At 45.9% G+C, this 20,499-nt stretch overlaps 1 protein-coding gene across 7 annotated transcripts in view; it reads right to left on the reverse strand.

Moving 5' to 3' along the window:
- Window positions 1-20,499, reverse strand: part of mical2a (microtubule associated monooxygenase, calponin and LIM domain containing 2a) — a 29,179-nt gene continuing 8,680 nt past the window's right edge. For 2 of the 7 annotated variants that reach the window (XM_076022661.1, XM_076022670.1), the window contains exons 3-21: window positions 17,371-17,578; window positions 17,171-17,287; window positions 15,899-16,000; window positions 14,321-14,476; window positions 13,965-14,065; window positions 13,083-13,340; window positions 12,325-12,440; window positions 12,105-12,231; window positions 11,921-12,011; window positions 11,274-11,421; window positions 9,708-9,907; window positions 9,013-9,113; window positions 8,724-8,795; window positions 8,507-8,641; window positions 8,052-8,144; window positions 7,070-7,336; window positions 6,121-6,225; window positions 4,836-5,016; window positions 2,483-4,057 (exon numbers count right to left, since the gene is read on the reverse strand). In XM_076022661.1, coding sequence (XP_075878776.1) covers window positions 3,570-4,057; window positions 4,836-5,016; window positions 6,121-6,225; window positions 7,070-7,336; window positions 8,052-8,144; window positions 8,507-8,641; window positions 8,724-8,795; window positions 9,013-9,113; window positions 9,708-9,907; window positions 11,274-11,421; window positions 11,921-12,011; window positions 12,105-12,231; window positions 12,325-12,440; window positions 13,083-13,340; window positions 13,965-14,065; window positions 14,321-14,476; window positions 15,899-16,000; window positions 17,171-17,287; window positions 17,371-17,578 — 3,066 coding nt within the window. In that variant the 3' untranslated portion in view covers window positions 2,483-3,569. Of the gene's footprint in view, window positions 1,420-2,121; window positions 2,183-2,482; window positions 4,058-4,835; window positions 5,017-6,120; window positions 6,226-7,069; window positions 7,337-8,051; window positions 8,145-8,506; window positions 8,642-8,723; window positions 8,796-9,012; window positions 9,114-9,707; window positions 9,908-11,273; window positions 11,422-11,920; window positions 12,012-12,104; window positions 12,232-12,324; window positions 12,441-13,082; window positions 13,341-13,964; window positions 14,066-14,320; window positions 14,477-15,898; window positions 16,001-17,170; window positions 17,288-17,370; window positions 17,579-20,499 lie in introns of those variants that run through there. The other 5 variants (XM_076022687.1, XM_076022697.1, XM_076022678.1 and 2 more) reach the window with 5 other exon arrangements.

A 20,499-nucleotide genomic window follows, 5' to 3' on the forward strand; every position in this document is an offset into this window, starting at 1 on the left:
TGGCTTTCTAATACACACATTTATTTGACACATTGCATGTAGTAAGGACAGTATCAGTCATAGTAAGGCACTGCACTGAAGACATAGAACAACTAAAACACCTTTCCAAACACACAAACATCAGAATCCTAAATGTCACGGTCCTCAGTGGGTGGAGAGGTTCTTGGCGGCAGCCGCTGTTGACTGTCAAGCAAACGGAAAACAGCGGCATCAAACTTTGGGAAGCTCTCTCTCTCTCACACACACACACACACAAACAAACAAATCTCACTGCTCACCGACTCAGTGGCACATTGTGTTGTGATAGTTGTAACTCATAAACTCATGAAAGCTGCGGACATCTACAAAGGGCTCCAGCATTTTCTCGAAAGGACAAATTTACTCTTGAGAAAAGTTCTGACATATTTGTGCGAGTTCAGCTTCCACACAGCTGAAAACGCTGAATTGAGCGGTTTAGAAAAGGCATTTCTCGGTGTGCGAGCAAAATAAACAAAATAAAGGCCGACATGTTTTCATCCTTAGCTCAGCGAGATGAATACTGTCGTGACTGAATAAAAGCTCCCAGTTCTGCCGTTCTCGTGCTTTTTTCTTTCTTTCTTTCTTTCTTTCTTTACAGTACGACCAAACAACAATCACGCGTCCAGAAGTTTCAGCACAATGACAGTGAAGTCAAGGACTTTTTTGAGCAGGATTCATGGAACAAAGGTTATGGGAAAGGTAGTCAGCTCTAAGTGCATTCCTGAGCAGCCTGCAGCACAATGGAGAAGTACTTTTTACATTCTGTCAGTGAGGAGAAGGCAGAGAAATGCCCACAATGTGTTTGATGAACGGCTGTTAGTCCTGCCGTGCAGCAGAAATATCAAATGACACACAGAAAAAGTTGCTCTGAGTGCTGCGCCGCTCAAAAACTTAAAAAACGGCATGAAACTAGAAGGCCAAGAAGGAAAATAAATTGTTGTGTCTGCCCAGCCACAGTGAAAAGCCTCTGCTGGTGATGAATCTCCTCACACACAGAAGGAATCATGCGGATGATCAGGGATATTCTTTCTTGCTTGTTAATGCATCCATTTTAAACACTGCTCTGGGAATTCAACTCGAACATCAACAACGCATTCAAAGACAGTGGAGGGGTTTTTTTTTTTTTTAGACTTCCGAGAGGCAGAGAGTTACAGAATCTCGTCCACAGACTCCATCATCAGGTCACCTCAGAAAAGATGTTTCCGGCATTCATTTCAGTGAGCCATCAAATCCTTCACCTCAGTGAGGAGGCGTCTGGAGCCATAAATGCCACTCGGAGAAAGATTTCTTGGTATGCAGAGAGGAAACTAAGCCGTCAAAGTTTCCTTTTAATTTTTTTTTTTTTAGCACGTTAAGGTCTTTGAATCCCTCTTCTCTCTCAATTGACACTTTGTTGTAGACCTTGAAAAACAGTATGGAAAAGATTTTTGTTACTCTGAACCAGCACTTTAACGCATGTTGTTGTTCAATATATTATTTGTATTTCACAAACCGCTAAACTACTGAGATTTCCACCACATGACAACCATCTCCTGGGGTTTACAGAGATGGTTGTCCAAAAAAAGACAAAAAAAAAAAAAAATACCCGTGAGTGACACTTGTGTGGAGGAAAATGCTTTGCTGATGTCAGGGGTCAGAGGTCAGAGGTCAGAATGCGTAGACTGTTTGGAAACCAGCAAGGCAACATTTGCTTACAACCAAGACCTGCAGGGCATCATCTCTGAACACACAACACCTGCAACCTTGAAGCAGTTGTTAATAGAGTCGACGTTACACCAAACTCGGTCGCATGCTCAACTCAACTGGTGCTTGGGCTGCCATTTATTCTGATTTGCAGTTAGCCACCTGGTTAATGTGAGCAGGAAGTGAAGGAACCATGCTCCGTTAGTTCATTCCCACCCACTCACTGACACAGAGTCAAGCTGTTCATCAGCCACCACCCCCACCCCTCCCACCCCCCCCACCCCCCACCACCACCACTTCAACAGCAGAGCTCCTGCAGTGCTGCGAATGCCGTCGGGTCAGTTTTGGTGAGTGATTTATGTCCGGGGGGGGGGGGGGGTTTCGAGGTGAGTGCGACCGCGTGACCATGCACGTGATCACCTTCAAAACGCCATATCTCCTAACCAAGCGGCCGACGCGCGGGCCTCATAAAGATCTTCAGCTGAACGGGAGGAAGACAGGAGAGGACATTCAGACGTAAATGACAAGAGAAAATGTTTATGGGAACAAAACACTGACATTCATAATGAAAATTATGTTAGCACCAATGTACATTTTGTCAAAAAAGAAAATATTTGGAGGAAATAAAAACATGCATAAACTCGGTCAATTAAGTATAAAGATATTTGGTCTAAAACACTGACCTCCTCCACCCATTTACTGCACAAAGGTCAAACTCAGAAATTGAATTTAATTATTACAGGCAGCAGGATTTTGTAAATCAAAATAAAAAAAAAAAAAAAAAAAATGATAACAGAAAAAACAGTAAACACTGAGCACAACAGCCAACGATTTATGACAAATATTTTTAAATAACTTACACACGAAAGGAAAAATAGGCAAAATACTTTTGAGAACCTAAAGTGCTTTGAGAGCACCACTAGGTGGTGTTTTTTCTTTAGGAAAACACTGGTTTCCAGTCAAGGCAGGTCCAGAGATACGCAGTTGGTCTTTCAATAACATTCGTTAAACTAAAGTCGCAACAGCAACTCAGCGGCTCCTGCCGTCTACAGTAGATGTGGAAATACATCCCAGATGAATGTGTAAACCATCATCGTTTTAACAGAGCCAGAGGCCCTGATGGTTGTTTTCAGAAGTCAACAGTAGATGGCAGCAAAGTAGAACCTAAACAGTGGGAAAGGATGCATACGGGGCAACACGTCAAGGGTTTCTTTGGCGTTTTAGCGAAGTCAACAGAGACAGTGACGACCTCTGCACGTTGGTCTGTGCGTAAAAATAGCAAGGCACCAAACGGCAGGAGAGGCTTTAACCCGCCGCGCAAGATTCTGCACACGGTTTACGAGGCACAGCTCAGACATAAAGTGCATCAAGTCTGTCGGTCAGAAGCTCAGAGTTAAAGCTGTTTCAACGGCACCGTCCGTCATTACAGGACTGTTTGTCAGAGGTGAGTCTGTGTGGCAGCTTTGGCGAGACATTACAGCAGTTTAATCCGCTGACTGAGGCCCGTTCGTCTTTCTTTCTCTCTCTTTTTTTTATTTTTTATTTTTTTACATTTGGTGCGCTTAATCGTTATTTCAAAAACCAAAAACACTGCAAAACAAATTAAATAGTACAGCTTTCAAGGGGGCCTTTACTTTTAAACCCATCCAGAGAAAATTGCAAATGTTGCAGGGGCAACTTACAGTGTCTCTTTTACGTCAACACTGAGAGCCAACCGACTCTCGGCAGCATTATTAAACGGCAAGTAAACATTAAAAGCAAAAAAAACAAACAAAAACAGATGGTGCTTCTGCACGACTGCACTGATTGTGGCTGATTGCTCGGCCACAGCCAGGCTGGATCAGGACAGCGGCACCGTGGGCCCTCCGCTAGATGAGCCTGTGGCCGAGGTTCTCCTGCAGCCAGCTCAGCAGCGGCCGGATGGAGCCGGACTCCTCTGGCACGGCCTCGGCGTACACCTGCAGCAGCACCTCTTGCAGGACCAGCAGCAGGGGCACGCTCACGCTCAGCAGCTCGTACAGGGACGCGTAGTCCTGCGCGTTGTCCCTCACGTGGGCGGCCAGCGCGCTCGCCGCCGAGCGCACACCGCTGCACAGCCGCCGGGGGGCGCTGCACGCGGCGCGCGTCACGCGCAGGGGCCAGCTCAGGTGTTGGCGCACCAAGCTGCGGAAGGTACCTGCCGGCGGTGGACTCTGTGGGGGGGACGTGCCGGCCGCCTCCGAGCTCCGGACCCCCTCTCCGGCGTCGGCGTCGCGCTGCGCGTGCACGCCGGCTCCCCGCGGATTATGGGGCAAACTGCTGCGTGGCTTCGTCCCGTTGTTGAGCTGATCAAAGTGGAGCTGGCAGTAGAGTTTTCCTGCGGGAGCACAAGGACAGTCAGTCAAATATTTGTTGATTGACAGTATTTATTTTCAACATGTATTAATGTATGCAAGTATTTAATATCCATCCATCCACTTTCAACACCCACTTCTTCCTGAACTCAGGGTTGCGGGGGTCTGGCAGTGTGACACCCTGGGCAAGTCGCCAGTTCATCGCAGGGACACACATACACACACAGTCAATTCAGAGTTACCAATTCAGCTCACATGCATGCAGACACAGCATGCAAACTACACACAGAAAGGTTCCAGGCTGCGAGGCGGCGCTAACCACTGCGTCGCCCAGTATTTAATATGTATAATGTAAATGGTAAATGGACTGCACTTATATAGCGTGTTCCAGCACCTTCATGGTACCCCAAAGCACTTTACAATGGCCTCTCATTTATCTATTCACAAACACATTCACAAACCTGCTGCCATGCAAAGCGCTGCCAGACCCTTTGGGAGCAATTTAGGGCTGTATTGTTATTATATTGTATTGTATTGTATAATGTATTTCTGACTTGATGATTGGCCATAGGCGGATTGTCATAAAGTTACACTGAAAATATTTAAAACAACTACAGTAAAAAAAATTGACCAATAAGAACAGTCATGTCGTCATTTCAGGTATCTACTTATTGCCGACCCCCATGTGAGTCAACATCTCAACCTGGCTACCCCAAGGAATCATTTCTGGCTCCGCCACTGGGGGCAGCGGACAACTCTGAGCGCAGAAACCATTTCCGGAATGTGGATGGCGGTACGTACCGCGTTTGGAATCGAAGGCGTGTCCCCCTAGACGCAGCGTGCAGCCGCAGGTCGAGCAGCGGAAACACTCCCTGTGGAAGTAGAGGCCCTCTGCGCAAACTCTCTCCACCATGTAAACCCGCCGCTCACACGAGTGGCACTTGTCGCCGGACGTGGGGAACGTTCGGCGGACTGAGGCAATCTGGAAACAAACACACAGGGTGTTGACAAAGAAGAGAAATCATGCAGATCACTGATTGAAGGACTGAGGCTGGAGGGTCAGTAGTTCAACATCCGCTTGTGGCGTTAAAGAACTATTTTTCCCAAACCATCAGTGAATGCGTGTTCAGGAGTTACTGCTTTGTAAACTTGATAAGTTAAGAACACACAACTTTGTTAACAGAGGTTTTCAAACCCAGACCACTTCCCAAATGTTTTCTCAGGCAATTTCCTGTTGTCTGAATAATTTCCCTGTTGAATTTCCAGGATCACATTTAAATGAAAAATGAGAAGACGAAAACAAAACAAAACAAAGGGTGATTTATAAAGGGCAGCAGGAGCTTCTCTTTCACTTGCACTGCTCCAACATCTGGCTATTGAGTTGGAGCAGGCAGTTTGAGGTAGGTGGAGCAGGCAAAGCCACAAAGTGCCACCGCAAAAACACACACTTCTGCACTGTGAGCAATTTGGCTAATTAAAAGCACAAGAGGCAGAAAACAGCATTTAAGAGCAACGCTCCCCGTGCAAAATGGCAATGCTTAGGGCAAAAAAAATAAATAAATGTTATGATTAAAGGATGCCTTGTATAAACACTCTGACAAAAACAGTGAAAAACAAATCAAAACAAGACCAGATATTCTTGATTAGTTGTATATTTTAGACCAATGTATAAAATAAATGAACAGTTTATTGTGGAGGATATCTGATCATTCTTGCTGATGATCTAATCGGTTGATGAAAAAGTGTTTAGCTGAGCCTTTCAACTGTTTATAAATAAACAAAAAAAGATGCAAGAAGAGTCTCAGCTTTTTAGAGATTTGGTTTCCCAACTTTTGCAGTTGAAAAAACGTTGCAAAACATATCGCGGGAGCTGGACACTAACGAACCCAACCACCAAACTGTAGCCGTATTTAAATCAAGAAAAAGGAAAGAAACACACTGGACAAAACAGGCTGCATGCATGTTCGTGACATCTGCCACAACAAGTGCTTCTGCGTGCAAGTAAACAAGGCGGTGGGAGGTGCGGCCGGAGGGAAGCACATGGCCAGCAGGCCGGGTGAAAAGGTCACACGCTTGACATAGTCACCTTCACAGCCGAGCTGTCCTCTGAGAACAAGCCGCTGAGGTGAACGGCTTTTTCCTTGATACTCTTACTTTGAAACTCTCTGGCGTGCTGTGCCTGAGCTTTCCTCTGCAGAGTGACATGGGGTAGACGAAACAAAGGGAGCGCCATCAGTCCCGTCTCCTCGCCATGATGAGGAACAATTCCGCCAAAAGCTCCTTGGTGTGTGTGTATCTGTGTATGTGTGTGTGTGTGCGTGTAGTACACATAATTAGGTAGACTAATAGCCGTTTAACACACAACACGCAGCTAATAAATGAGATCCTCCTGTTCTCTCGGCCACAAAGAGAAGCGGGCTTGGACAGCTCAGTGTGTATTGTCAGGGGAACAATGACATCACTGTGCGAGACTGAGGCCGGCTTATTAAATTAATCTCCCACTTCATTTGAAGTGCTCACCGCTGATGTACTGAGAGGGGAAAACCAAGACCAGACCTGTCTGAGAAATCACAGGCAAGATGTTCAGAACCAGCCAGCGCCCAGGATTCAGAGAGATGGGGCGTTTGAGAGAACCGGAAAGGTCAAATTGTTCAAGCCAATCCAATTATGATGCAGATAAAGTGACGGGAACAGAATGAGAATTCATATAGTTTTTCCAGGTGCTTAAAATAAGATCAAACTCTGCATGCACTGCAGAGTCAGTGCTACCATTTCTGAAGTGCTGGTCTGAACAAGGAAGATGAGCTTTTAGTACAATCGGAATCATTTTCAGGCAGCAGCCTGCAACTGAGCGGCTCCCAGCCTGGCCCACAATCCTCATGTGTGCCTGTCTCAGGTCAGGCCAGGTCTAAAGGCCAGATTTCCTTTTGTCGCATACTAACACACAAGCCTGGCTGTGTATATAGATGTAGAGGACTGTTAAAGAGGAGACAGAGAGAAGAGAAAGGATGGAAGGAAGAGGAGACAGCCATCACCTCGGAGACTTGCTGGTCCACCTCCCTGAGGCGCTGCAGGACTCTGGACATGAAGTGGATAGCCGAGTGGCAGGACGGAGGGGGCGCAGGGGCGTCCAGGTCCTCAGGTAGAGGCTGGAACTGGCTCTCACTGTCTTTCTGCTCAACGGGCCTGAGCCTCACTAGGGAAAAGGGATGCGGGGCCTGGGACTGCTGTTGGGGGTTGTACAGAGCCTGTGGCGGCAGGTGGACTAAGTCCTGCGCTGCGTTCCTGATACGCATTTCAAACTGGAAGCAAATATGGATGTAAATGTATATAGAGAGAGTGATTACTGCCTGAGCTGCAGTTTAATTTAAGATCAATTTCACTGAAAGCCTCTTAATCCTTTGTACTGATGCAGCACACTGGTGGTTTCGCACCTCTAAGGGACTTACAGCACAACCCCACCACAGAGCAGGGTTCATGCCAGCATGCAATTGCATGTATGGGCTGTGGAAATTGGTTCACCAACTCACCACATTTGGCCAAACCAGGGATCTTAATTGGCTCAGAGATAAGTTTTTTTAGAGCGACTGTGGGAGGAGAGGCAGTGTTGTTACGAGTTTGCTGGAAATGCAAGTGCAACAGCTTTTTCTTTTCGTATTTTCTTGAGTTTTTAGCTCTAAACTCTGCTTTGTAACTAAACTCTATAATTAAAATAACTCAGTCAGTTGGGACAAAAACATATAAAACCACCAGTATGGACACACGGTAACAAGACATCTGTTTTTGTAAAATCATATAATTCAAGGCTTGCATACAGCGCAGGGTTCCATTTCTTGGACGTACGTAAAAGAATGGTATGTGAATCCAGATGTCTGTTTCTTTTATATGTCTTCAGAACCCTTTTTGTTTTATGTGGAGCTTTAAAGACAGTCTGCAGTCTTAAAAACGGTCCTCATGCTTTTTTTTTTTTTCGTTTTTTGTGCCTCTGAACTGCCATCGTGCAGCTCGGGACTCTACCTGTTTCTCAGGGGAAGGTTTAGGTGGAACCGGAGGCCTGAGTCTAGTCTGCGGACTCTCGTTCACATCGAGAGTCTGCAGCGGGGAGGAACTCTTCAAGGTGGGAAAAAGGATAAGGAGGCAGTTATTAAAGAGAAGACAGCAAGTGGAAAAGGTTGAACAGAAAGTAGGAAACAGCAGACACAGATTTGAAGGCATCAGCACAGAGAAAGAGTTACGGTCAGTTGAAACCACAGACCGCAGCCCGCTGAGCCGTAGACGGAACAGACTGGTCATACTTGCGGCAGCGAGGGGAAATGACCCTTATATCTTCTATGTAATGACTGATTATTTTAGCTTTAAATAGCTCAATGGAAGATAGATGAGGAGGCACATATTTCAAGATCGCAGGAAAAATTGAAAACCCAACATGCGAAATGAATCCGTCCACTTTTATTCAACTAGTTGCTGTTTACCTGTGTTTTCCTGATGGTGTGACTCTGCTTGTTTTCAAATTTGGCCAGCAGCTGGGAAGCCATTGAGCGTACTTTGTTTTCTTTGGGCTCTTGGCTTTCTCGTGGCGAGGAGCCATTGCTGGACAGATTGGTGGCCTGAACAGGGCACAAATAACACAGTTATTTGTTTATACATATTCTGTGGAGAGTTATTCATTCAAGCATTTTAAGGTCAAACCTCCTCCAGGTAGCTGCAAAATTTCCTCTTTCTTTTGTAAACGGGATCTGGACCCTCTGACACCTTTTCCTCCTGTAAAGTAACAAAAAGCAAATAAAAGTGAAAATCGAGGCTTCAAAAATAAGTATCGCAAAGCATCTTTGTATACTTTCAGAACACAGCTTTGTTTGAATCTTATTTCACAATGACTCAAAATCTATTTTAATATGTGCACTGCTAAATATATATGTATTTTTTAAATCAGATGCCACATTCGTTTATTTTGATGTCATCTTCTGCGTGGACTGACCTTTGGTGTCCGTTTTCTGAGTTGTGCAAGATTGAGGACATTATGACTTCGGACCTCTTTCGATGAATAATCTTCATTATTCTCATCAACTCTTCTGTAACCTGCAACAGAACATGAGTCTGTAAGCGAGATAGAGAGTTTCCGTATTCGTGCAAAGGTACTCCAAAAGCTACCCAGCAACACTCAAGACATTTCTGCGGGACAACAGAAGAATTTCAGGCTGAAGGGTGAAGAATTAAAAAAACAAGTTGATAAACAGAAGCAAATGATGGGCCGGAAACAAGCTGCTGTCTGGTGGTTTGCTGGAAATCTCAGGATGTTGTAGTGGCTCAGGTGCAATTATGAGACACACCCATGCAGCTTGGCTGGATTCACAGGACGCCGCTACATGTGCACGCTAACTGGAAACCGAGGAGGGCTTTAAATGCCTTCTATTGCTGGATTTACGTTCATGTTCTTACACATTTTAATCGCAAAGTGAATTAAAAGTGCGTCTGAAACAAAGCCACGGCCGGTGTCCACAACTACACTGACAGGCACAAGCTGAGTCTAGTCAGACTGGAATGAAGCGGATCATCGGAGGCGAATCCGGAACAGCAGCAGAGATCGGTCGCATCCGGAAACGTGGTGAGTCACGCCGCCAATAGAAACAGTATTAAAAAGAATGGAACGGGGGCTGAAGCGGCGCAGAATACCTGAGGCAGGCAGAGGCGTGCCCCTGAACAGCTCATAGAATTTGGACAGGTAGGTGATCATGGTGGTCTTATCCAGCTCCTGGTCGCCACTCATCTCTTTCTCTGAGGTGAACGGCCGGATCCCAAACTCTCGCTCACTGACGTCTAAGGCCAGCTGCAGGTTTGCAGCATGGTCCTCTTCATTCAACGAGTCAAAATCTCTGATGGGAACAGAAAAAAATATTTCCTTAAGTATGTCAAGCAGTTAAATAACTTAGCAGAGAAAAGGAAATAGAAACACACGAGTCTGAAATTCATTTCCGATCTTTGACTTCTGGTAATTATTATTGGTTTGTCCTAGAGGGACTGAAATACAAATCACCATTGTCTTGTTTTGTTTTTTTTAAAGTAGATGTGCAATGCCCTGAATGATGAGACAGGAATGTAACAGCCAGCTTTGTTCCTGAGATTCTTCAAAGGATTATTTCCAGACTAGCGTTCATACCTTTGTGTAGGTGTCAGGTGACTGACGCTGAGAGTAAGTGTGTGACAATCGCTAACAGAGGTGCAAAGGAATGGAGCTCCTGCCCGAGAGCTATCGTGATGAATGTCTGAACCCCGCACAGAGAGGCTGGAACAGAAATTAAAAGCAAATTGCTTTTAATGGGAGGAGACGGGCGGGTGGGGAGACAGCCTGGACGTCTCCCCCATGCACTGACGGTGTGCAGACACCATCAGAAATAATTTCAAGGAGACAGCAGTAACCTAGCAGCGGCGCACACAAACTGGTGTTATTCTGTGAGTGCAGAGTCCCACTCTTTCTCCTTTTCTCTCTCCTCTGTGAACCTGCTTCACTCTTTCTTCGCAGCCGGTTGACAGCCGTGCATATGGAAGGGGGAATGTGAGGTGGGGACAGGAGGGGGGGAGAGGTTCCTGGAAACTTACAGGACCTCACAAAATTGTAGTGGCACGCGGCCAGGTATGAAGGCAATAATTAAACAGTGGTAGGATATAATTAGAAAAGTGTTCTGATGTGCCGTTGCACCCTGAAGACTGAAAGCTGAAGGTGCACTTCCTTTAAAAGCCTATTTTATGATTTTTTTTTTCCTAGAAAGACTAAATTTGTAGTCTTTGTGACATGAAGGACTTTTTTCTTTTAATAATAATTGGCAACTAATGTGTAGTCTTCCTCACTAGAACCTAAGCTCTTTAACGTCCATAAGCACTCTAAGAGGAGTCAAGTGTTTCACAAGCCGAGCGTAGGAGGTGAAGCATAAAGACTAAAGGCGTGCGCTCATGCTGAGCATAAATAACACTGAGTACCTACAGGCATTTCTTACAAAGGAGTTCACGGACTTCAAACGGAAAAAAAGAGACGAGAGGGATGCATTAAGGAAGGATGGTATCATTTGCAGTGACTGCCTCTGGACAGATGCAGCTCTGCAGGATCTGGTGTTTTTGGCGTGACCCAAACCATGATGACTGGGTTGCTGCTTATTGCTTTTACATTTGTGTTTTAATTATGTTGCACTAATTTAGCATTTTATTCTTTAAATTGTGATGGATTGATTGATGCGCGGAACGTACATCAGCTGCGGTTTGAACCTGTGGATGAGGGCGCAGAGGGCGATGCCACTCTTCCACGAGGACGTCAAGTCCGTGATGGTCACATTCCTGTAGCCCTCCGTCTGCTTCTGGCACCAGGTGAGCAGCCTCGCCGGTCTGATCTCGGACTCTGCGATCAAACAGCAGGGTTGAAAGTCTGTGAAATTCCTGAAATAACTCCCGAGCGAGCGCCGGCACACGGCAAGCAGGTAAATAGGCTCATGAAAAGAGATGATGGTTCCAGAGGTATGTAACATTCTTTTTTTGGGGGGTCCAAGCCTTCTTAGGTATACATTAAAGCACACAAGTCAGTGTGTGCCAGTACACACATGATCCTGCACTGAACCCTGAAGCACCATCTTAAGTGTTTACAAAGAAGGTTGAAAGTTTACTTTTTCTTTTTTTTTTTTTTACTGACAAATTTGTTTCAGGCAAAAGTCAAGCTTTTTTCCTCTTACAGAAAAAGCGAAAAAGAAAAGGCAGCCGCGGGGCATCGGCTTGACCTCCTGACAGAGCGCAGGAAGCTTTAATCAGGCCGCCGTGACAAAACACACAGAGTCAGCACGTTGCATCCTTTCAACCAGCGGGAAAAATCCAGCGCGCTGCATGCAAGTTTCCGCTGCACTCACCTCGTCTGCTGAGGTTGACGGGTCGACGTATGGTAGCGGCACGCTCCAGGGTGCAGGAGCTCAGGCCCTCCCGCACGTATAGGTGACGCACCTGCAGGTTAAGAGAAACAGGATTACACAGGCTGCGTTGAACTACTGGGGTGGGGGGGGCACGGAACCCGGTGCTTGAAGTCACTGCTCTGACCTGATGAGGCCTGACTGAGGAAGAGTTGAGGTTGGGGTACCGAGTGGTGGGATCGATGGTGTACTGGTCAAAGTTCTTGGCAATGTTCTCGGGTGTCGTCTGCGGAAGCAACCTGTAAATACTCTCCCTGCAGCAACACAAACACAAAAATCCATCATCATTGATGAAATCTCAGTATTTCATGAGTTTCTTCTTCTTTTTTCCCACTCGTTTTTCTGACCTTTCTGCCAGCGCTTCCAGAACCGTCTGACCCTGAGCCCAGCTCCTCACCATCCACACCGTGTCAAAGGCAGCCAGGAAGCCTCTGGCACAGCCTGTACCCATGGGCCAGAAGGGCTGCACAGAACACAAGCAGGCAGAGACAAAACACAAGGTTCTGGATCAGTGATGAAAATACTGCGGTTAGATGGGTGGGGGGAGTGGAGGGAGACTATTTCCAGCGGGACATGTTATTGGGCGCATGCCGTCACGTTTCAGGAAGAGGGAAATGATCTCACGCAGGCAGAATCTGGATCACTGGCATTTATACGGCGAGACGTGCGTTTTATCCGAAGAAATGCAGAGGGCGTGGCCATGCCAGCGGCACAGGGGTGAACGGGCTGGAACGTTTTGTAGGAGGATTCAAAACTAATAAAAGACCATGATGGAGTGAAGGTTCATCGAGTACATAAATGACCTCATTGCTTATCAAAAGTTATGCAACAGCGCTATTTTCTTTCCCTTTTCCTCGCATTTTTTTGGTGCTCTGCTTATTTTCATGTTTCCCCTTTCTTGGGTCTGGTATCAGAAGTGTATGTCAGACTAAACATTCAAATAAACTTTGATCAGCGTGTGTAAATGTGAGCTATGTCACTGGAGTCGTCGCCAACAGCTGTGGAAAATATGCCAATTCTGAACAGGATACGTGTTAAAAACAGGCTGGAAGGACACCAGACACCAAAACGGTGGCCGTGGGGTTTCTCGCTGACCGTTCCTCACCTCCAGCAGACTGTCCCCAACTAGAGCCACCAGCAGCTGGTGGCCGAACCTCTCCCTGACCAGGGCGGCGTTCTCCGAGGCGTGCATGCTGGTGAAGTCAAACATGGCCACGTCGGGCTGCCCGCAGTGGTTGATGGCGTAGTCCAGAGTGGGGAGTTGGTAGTTGGTGCCAAAGTCAGCAGCCTCACGGGCGTAGCACAGAAGAGCTTCCTGGTTGACGTTCTCGCCGCTCAGCAGCATCTGGGTGTCGGCGTAGTCCTGAGCAGAAGCAGAACAGTGGACGGGGAGTTGACCCAGAATGCGGGAGCGCTTGATTTAGTTCCCGTGTGTTCAGTCTGAGAGTTGCTTGGAAGCAGGCAAAATACAAAGTGCTGTTCTGTTTGAGTCACGCAGACGCAAGTTACACAACATAACTAAAGCGGTTTGTTTAATAGCTAATATGTATTACTGACACCGCACTTTGAAAAAAAAAAAATGTTTATTACATAAACATATACTCAAAAAATAATTCTAAAGAAAAAGTCTGTTTAAAAAAAACTGCACGTTTGTCATTATTGCAGATGGAAAAATCAGTAGTGCGCTCACATTTAATCTTCTTAAACAAACAGATGTTTGCAAACACTTGTATCCATCAGGTCTATTTGTTTTCCTAACAGGCCTCCTGAGGGCAGCCAGTTAATCAGTTAATCAGTCGACCGTTTAATTCTCTCTTCCTTTGCAAACAATACTTAAATAATCCACACACAGGCTATTCAAAAAAAAAAAGTTGCTTTAACTTTGACCCCATTCTTCAAAATTTTAACAGCTTTCAACGTAGAAGGAGGAAACTCCAGTTGAGCGAGTTCACCCAACGTCTTATTGACTGCGACACGTTTTGCTTACATTGAGGACGACTCCCTTGTCCAGCAGGCTCTGTTTCTTGGCAGTCATGACAAAGTAGTGTGTGTTGTCCCTGTAGTACACAATGTTCTCCAGGTCGATGCCTGCAATGATGACAACACTGGTGTGATAATGTCCAAGAGTTCAAAAATTGTGCAAAGAAAAGGTGATCAAGGTATTTTTCTTTTTTTTTTAACTGCTGACTTGCATCCAAAAGTAATTGGTTTGCAGGTTGTGGGGCTCCTTCCAGATTAGCAGAGTTAAAGTAAAGATTGTTTTGGTGCTTACTGATCGCAACGTCAGCAAAACACTTTTTTTTTTAAAAAAAAAGAAGCAGTTTCTTCTCCATCCTCTCCCACCTGTCTCCTCTTTGAGGTCGAGAAAGAACTTCTGGTTGAAGATAAAGGCCACGCCGCTGATCTCCTCCACCTTGGCCTCGGCGGTGGTGTTCCTGTTGATGAAGTTGGCAGTGATGGCGATGGCCAGCTTCCCCCGGAACTCCTTCCTTTTAAAGCCTGCAGAGAGACAAAGAGAGCAGGAGAGGGAATGAAACGGCGAGACACTCGATTAGAATCAGCGCCGCCAGCTCGTCTGCTGACAACCATGTAGATCTGATGGGAGTGTTTCTCTCTAGATCTGATGCTGAAGCTGCTCTACACTGCAAGCCATTTGCTTTCACAAATAACACACTTACTAACCCTGTTAGTCAGACTAAACCAGCTATTGTGTGACAGAGCGAACAATACTGCTGGTGGCTGCAGATTCAGAAACAAGAAGAAACTCTACACTTGCATCTGTAGATGAAATTTAAAAAAAATAAAAATACACATTGTACCATACACAGTAAAAGAAGCAAAGTGTATGAACTTGTGTCAGCAAAGTTCACAAGGGGCGTTTGTTTCCATCTGATACCACGGCATTCCACTGAAAAACAAGCCGACTGCTGGGGGGGGGGATCATTTTCTCCTGGGCTTCATAATTGGAGAGTGAGCGAAACCTCTTGCTCTGCCTCAGAATGACCTTTTAAGGATTATTCTTCTGATGCAAATTGGTTGCTAGATGACAAACTTTTTTTTTTTTAGAGAATGAAAACAGCGAGACAGTGAGATGGACTCCGTCCAGCGCGATGACATCAGCAGCTGCTCCAAGACGATTCTGCTCCATTAGTGCTCGCTTTAGCGCATGATTTATAGTCTCTTGAATGCTGTGAGTGTGAAATGGACACATACTGCGTGTGTTCTAGTTTACAGAAATTGTTTATAGCCTCCAGCTTCAGGTCCAAGAGCCGCCTTGATGGGCTGCTGGGACGATCCAGTAAACAGAGTTTAGCTGGCGTTAATCTGAGTGAGGTGAACTCCCCGGCACAACTTCTTTTTTTTTTTAAACACAATTCTTCAGAGACTAAAAATATACACAGATGACTGTCAGAGTACAACAAAACCCCACAACGACAGCAGACGTCTGTAGTTTTCAAAGCTGCACATTAAAGCCAAATTGTGTCGTTTTTGTATCTTACAATGAAACCTTTAATATAAAAAAACAAACAATTTTAACAATTCCCTGACTTGAAGAGTGGCACCACTTCCGCTGACAGTGTACCTGGCAAGCCTGAACAGGAGGACGTAACATAGAGCCTTTCGAGATTAGACAGGCGTGTTCTTGCAAAAGGGTGCTGGGCAGGCAACCAGAGTTATGTAGCTCCACAGCAGGCCAGCCTGGAGCACTGTGTCAGTGGCAGGCAGGGCGGACATCCTCCATATTCAAAGTCAAAGAGTTGGAAAAATATTTTGAGACCATCACGCAAAATCAGACAATCACAGAATATCGTGACAAGTGATCAGAAACCACATGCTCCTTCCTATTATCAGACAAAAGTAACTTTACACGGTAAAAAAAAAAAAAATGTCACCCTGGGGGTCTTGGCTGCTTCTTCTCACCTTCCAGAGTGTTCCTGCGTCCATCAGCCCCGACCACCACATCAAAGTCAAAGTTAGCCACGGGATGATCAGCAGGTCGGATTGCAGCCCTCCACCCAACCCCTAGGACACGGGAACAAAGACAGAGGCAGAAGAGAGGGATGAACAATCACACGTCATGAAGGAACCTTGTCCCACTTCAGCCACTACTATACCCAAAACAGGAAAACTTTTTGTTGTTTGTTTGTTTGTTCCTGCTAGGTAGGTGGCAACACTTCACAGAATGCCTCTTATCTCTCCAGTTGCCAGTTTAATACCAGAGATACTGGAGAGGCAGCATGGAAAAGCCCAGCATGCTGTTGTGTAACGCTGCCATTCGGAGAAGGCATTCCGCGAAGTCAAGGGCACAGCTAAGTCCGCAGCAGCAGAGCAGGACAAACGAGTTGCGGTCTAATTTTAGGCGAGGCCCTTTTTGTTATCACGGTGCTGCTGATGCTACAGCCTGAAGGCGAAAAACACCTGACACAACAAGTTACTTTCTTCCTCAAAGTTTTGCGGTGCAGTGCAGGCCAGGGAGGTCACCCAGCTGAGCACGTTTGAGAGGTTTCCGTTTTTGTTTGTTTGTTTTGTGAGATGATGAAGATATATTAGCAGAAAGGTTAAACTGTGTAATTGACCTTAGCCATGAAAATTAAGAAGTGGGCGCTGTTTATAAAGGAAAAACTCCAAGAAAATTTAAAAGTGCTTCAGAATAGAGGTACCAAGCTACCGCAGAGCCTCGACTCAGCTGCACGACAGGCAGACAGATGCAGACAGACGTCACGTCCCATTACTTCTGTCACTTATGCATGCATGGTTTTCCTACCCTTATGTTGGAATGGTTCTTATCTATATATAATCATTTACATAGAGCAAGGCTCTTGCTCCCAGGTAGCCATCTCATGCCGCCGTATTTCTAAGGAAGCCTCATGCGGACAATCCAGCCTGCCTGACAGCATGTTTCGTATTTAGGGTGAACGCTTGCATCCTCAAACCAAACGAAGAAAAAGGTGGACAAGGTATCTAGGTTTGTGTGCATAGGCAACTGTAGCTCACTGGCAAGCTAGAGAGAGGGACAGGGAGTGAAACAGCGCTGTCCCTCTAAAATGTAGCCACTTGATGTCGCTGTTTCCTTTACAAATCTCCACACATTACACACTTTACCTTTTAAGAGAAAAAATATAAGTAAAGCAGGCAAATAAAAAAAAAAAGCAGGATAGTTATCAGTTCAAGAGTGCACCGGCCACCGGTTACCTTCTTTTTCCTGGTCTTCTGGAGGCTCGAGCAGCTTGACAAACTCCACGTTGATGTGAAACTCCACTGCGACAATGAGGGCAATCTTCAGCAGCATCAGCTGCAGTTGCTGAATGCCTGTGACACACAAGAGCGTTAGACACTCTGAAGCAAACAACAGCGAACGCCACGCTCTTAATTCCATGGCGGCAGATGCTCACTGATGTGGTCAATGGCTCCAGCACAAAATTTGCCATAAAACTTTTTGGCGCCGAGGCCTCGCAGGTCATGAATGGTGTAGGGCCAGAGGTGCAACACGTTGTTCCTGGAGAAGGAGTCCCTCTTCTCGATCACCACCACCCTGGCGCCCATCAGAGCGAGCTCGATGGCGGTACGCAGGCCGCAGGGGCCTCCTCCGATGATGAGGCACTGAAAAGAGAAGGAGAAATTTCTGTCGTAGAACTTTTCAAGGCACGGAGGCAACTTGGAGAAATGAACTTCTTATGAAAGAAAAAAAAATGTTGACGCCTTAGCACAGCATCAGAACTGTGAGGGTCTCAAGGAGGGCATCGCTTTATTGCTCCTCTAAGGTTTAAACATGACAACAGGTCGGCAGACTGAACGGCGTGGGGTTAATATGATCGCATCCGTCATCTCCGGCCGATATTACGATACCGACATACCGAAGGAGTTACTCATACGACGGCCAGGGTCCGTTCTTTGAAGTTAATAGCTGTAAATGTGTAGTTTAAACATGACATCACCCTCTCATACGATGAATGACGAAACCGCTGAACGTGCGCCAACGAACCTCCGTTTGCCCGGAACATGTGAAAGTGATGAAAAGCATAAGACAGTGCCTGATCTGAAGGCTGCGCTCCACGCGGTGGACGGCCTCCCATCAGGACAGCATGAATCAAACCAGTGCTGGTCTGCAGCGTCTTTCCTCTCGCACTCCAGAAAAAAACGGGGACACTTTTGCGCCATTTACAGAGCGGCAAGTGGTGAGTGAGCAGGTGGATGACAGACGTCCTAAATCTTTCCCTTAAAAGGCTCTTTTGCTCCTCACTAAACTCAACAACCACTGATTTAGTCATTCCGTCGGTCTCAGGCTGGAAGCATGTGGCTGAGGTTTCGCCGCGTGGAGGGATGTGGGCAATGAGGAACACAATGTGTCATCTCACACTGCCTGAGGTGATCGGGATGAGGTAATCTCAGGTGTGAGGCACACACACACACAGAGACAGAGACAGAGACAGATGGTGGAGGGGCTGCCTAGACATGCCTGGCCCTTGGCCTCATTTTTCTGCCCCTCTAACAAAGGAGCTCTAAGATGTCCAGGCTGTTGAAGCAGTCAGGACACACAAGATGGATGTTTTTCCCCTCCCTGTTTCATTTATCCTCATCACGCCTTCTGGCCAATAGGGCAGCGACAGAGTCCCTCCACTTCCACCGCAGTGTCCAGAGTTCATGCGGATGAGCACACTCCCACCCAATCTCATGGAAGTGCTTCCATCTCATTGTCACTGGCGGCTGTTTGCACTAAGAAGTTTCCATTTGCTAATATCTTACTCCAAATGTGCATGTGCTCCCCACCCCCGACAGCTCGGCCCACATGTGTCTGGGGTCCGGACACACACGTTTCCTCTCAGCTCCACCTGTGACCTCGCTGTTATCCCAGCTTCACCTCGGCCCGCTACCTTGCCTCCACTACTCACCGTTAAAAGAATCATGAAACAAAAAAAAGGACAAGCACGGCAAACAATTGTGCTTTTTATTATGACAGCAAGTTTATTCCAGCGTAAGATAGACATCAGTTAGAGATCAACAAGGTTTTATCACCCAAGTTTGCTTTGGCGGCTCAAAATTATATAGATCTATATATATTTTTCATTGTACATTAATACAATATGATTTATTAATGAAGTCAGTTTGTGGTTATATATTTTGAATTCTGAAGTTTTTTTTTTATATTCCAATAATAAAACACAACTTCAAGAAGTTTGGATGGATGAACAATGAAGGTACAACTTTAGGGAGCCATGTGTTTGACTTAGAGGAGATCAATTAATCCAAAATCCATCCTTTGCAATTAATTTGCAGCACTCGGCAGTAAAACCTCACCAGGAAGACACAAACAGTTGTTATGAGTGAGGGTCACAGCGAGCACCAGCAATCTGGCACCATAAAACAGGATGACATCACGGCCTTCAAAAGACTGCTGCTACAGCGGGAATATGGATGCCGGCTGCAGAGTGATTACACACGTGTCACTTTAAAGAACCGAGTCACCATAAAAACGCGAGTCATCACCTTGTGGTCGCCCCCGGGGCTGAGGAGAAGTCGAATAAAGTAGGTCGTCGGCTCGACCTCAAAAAGGCTTCTTATTTCGCTCACACTGTGTATGTGGGGAAACTGGAGGAAACAACGCAATGCCACATTTTGGAAAGGGAAGATCTATCTATCTATCTATCTATCTATCCATCCATTGAGGTACGCAGTCACTTTTGTACATTTTAATTAACACAGCTAAGGGGACAGTCAAGACAATTAAGAACAACACAATGTGGCAACAATTTCTGTTTTTTCTTTAAACGCAAGGCAGTTACACTATGGACAAGAACAGAGCCACTCAATCAGTGACTTCTCACATTGGTTTAAATCGGGGCTGTAAAAAGATTATCTTTTAATCATGATTAATCTCAGAATCTTCATAATTAACTGTGATTAATCAGTTTGAATTGCATGTGTAAAATTCATTCATTCATTGATTTTCTATACCCGCTTCTTCCTGAGCTCAGGGTCATGGGGGACCATAATGTAAAGTATTTCTTACCAGAAATCGGCCAGTCGGGTCAACTACGGGTTAGTAAAAGGGACAAAAAGGCTTACGTTTTATATGCGATTAAAAAAAAAATTACAAGTTATGGATTGTATTTAATTAATCACGATTAATGTGTTAACGCACAGCCCTAGTTTAAATAAGGCTAAACCTGTTAAACTGGGTTCACAAATTATAACACACACACACACAAACGGGTCTGGCTGCCGTCAGTGAGAGCAGAGCACAATCTGACCATGACAGCTTCCAATTATTCCTACCCGCTGAGTGATGCTGTCTGTTTCACTCGGCAATTTAATTTCTTTGGAGCTGGAAGCGGTCGATGCCTGAGAGGTAATCACACACTCCTCCAGGTTTTCCTACCTTGGACAATCACACACACACACACACACACACACACACACACACACACACACACACACACACACACACACACACACACACACACACACACACACACACACACACACACACACACACACACGCAGGAGCAACTCTTCTGCATAGC

Source organism: Nelusetta ayraudi, unplaced genomic scaffold (genome assembly GCF_046127955.1).
Source record: "Nelusetta ayraudi isolate G7.1 ecotype Tasmania unplaced genomic scaffold, CSIRO-AGI_Nayr_v1 ptg000002l, whole genome shotgun sequence".
Lineage (NCBI taxonomy): Eukaryota > Metazoa > Chordata > Actinopteri > Tetraodontiformes > Monacanthidae > Nelusetta > Nelusetta ayraudi.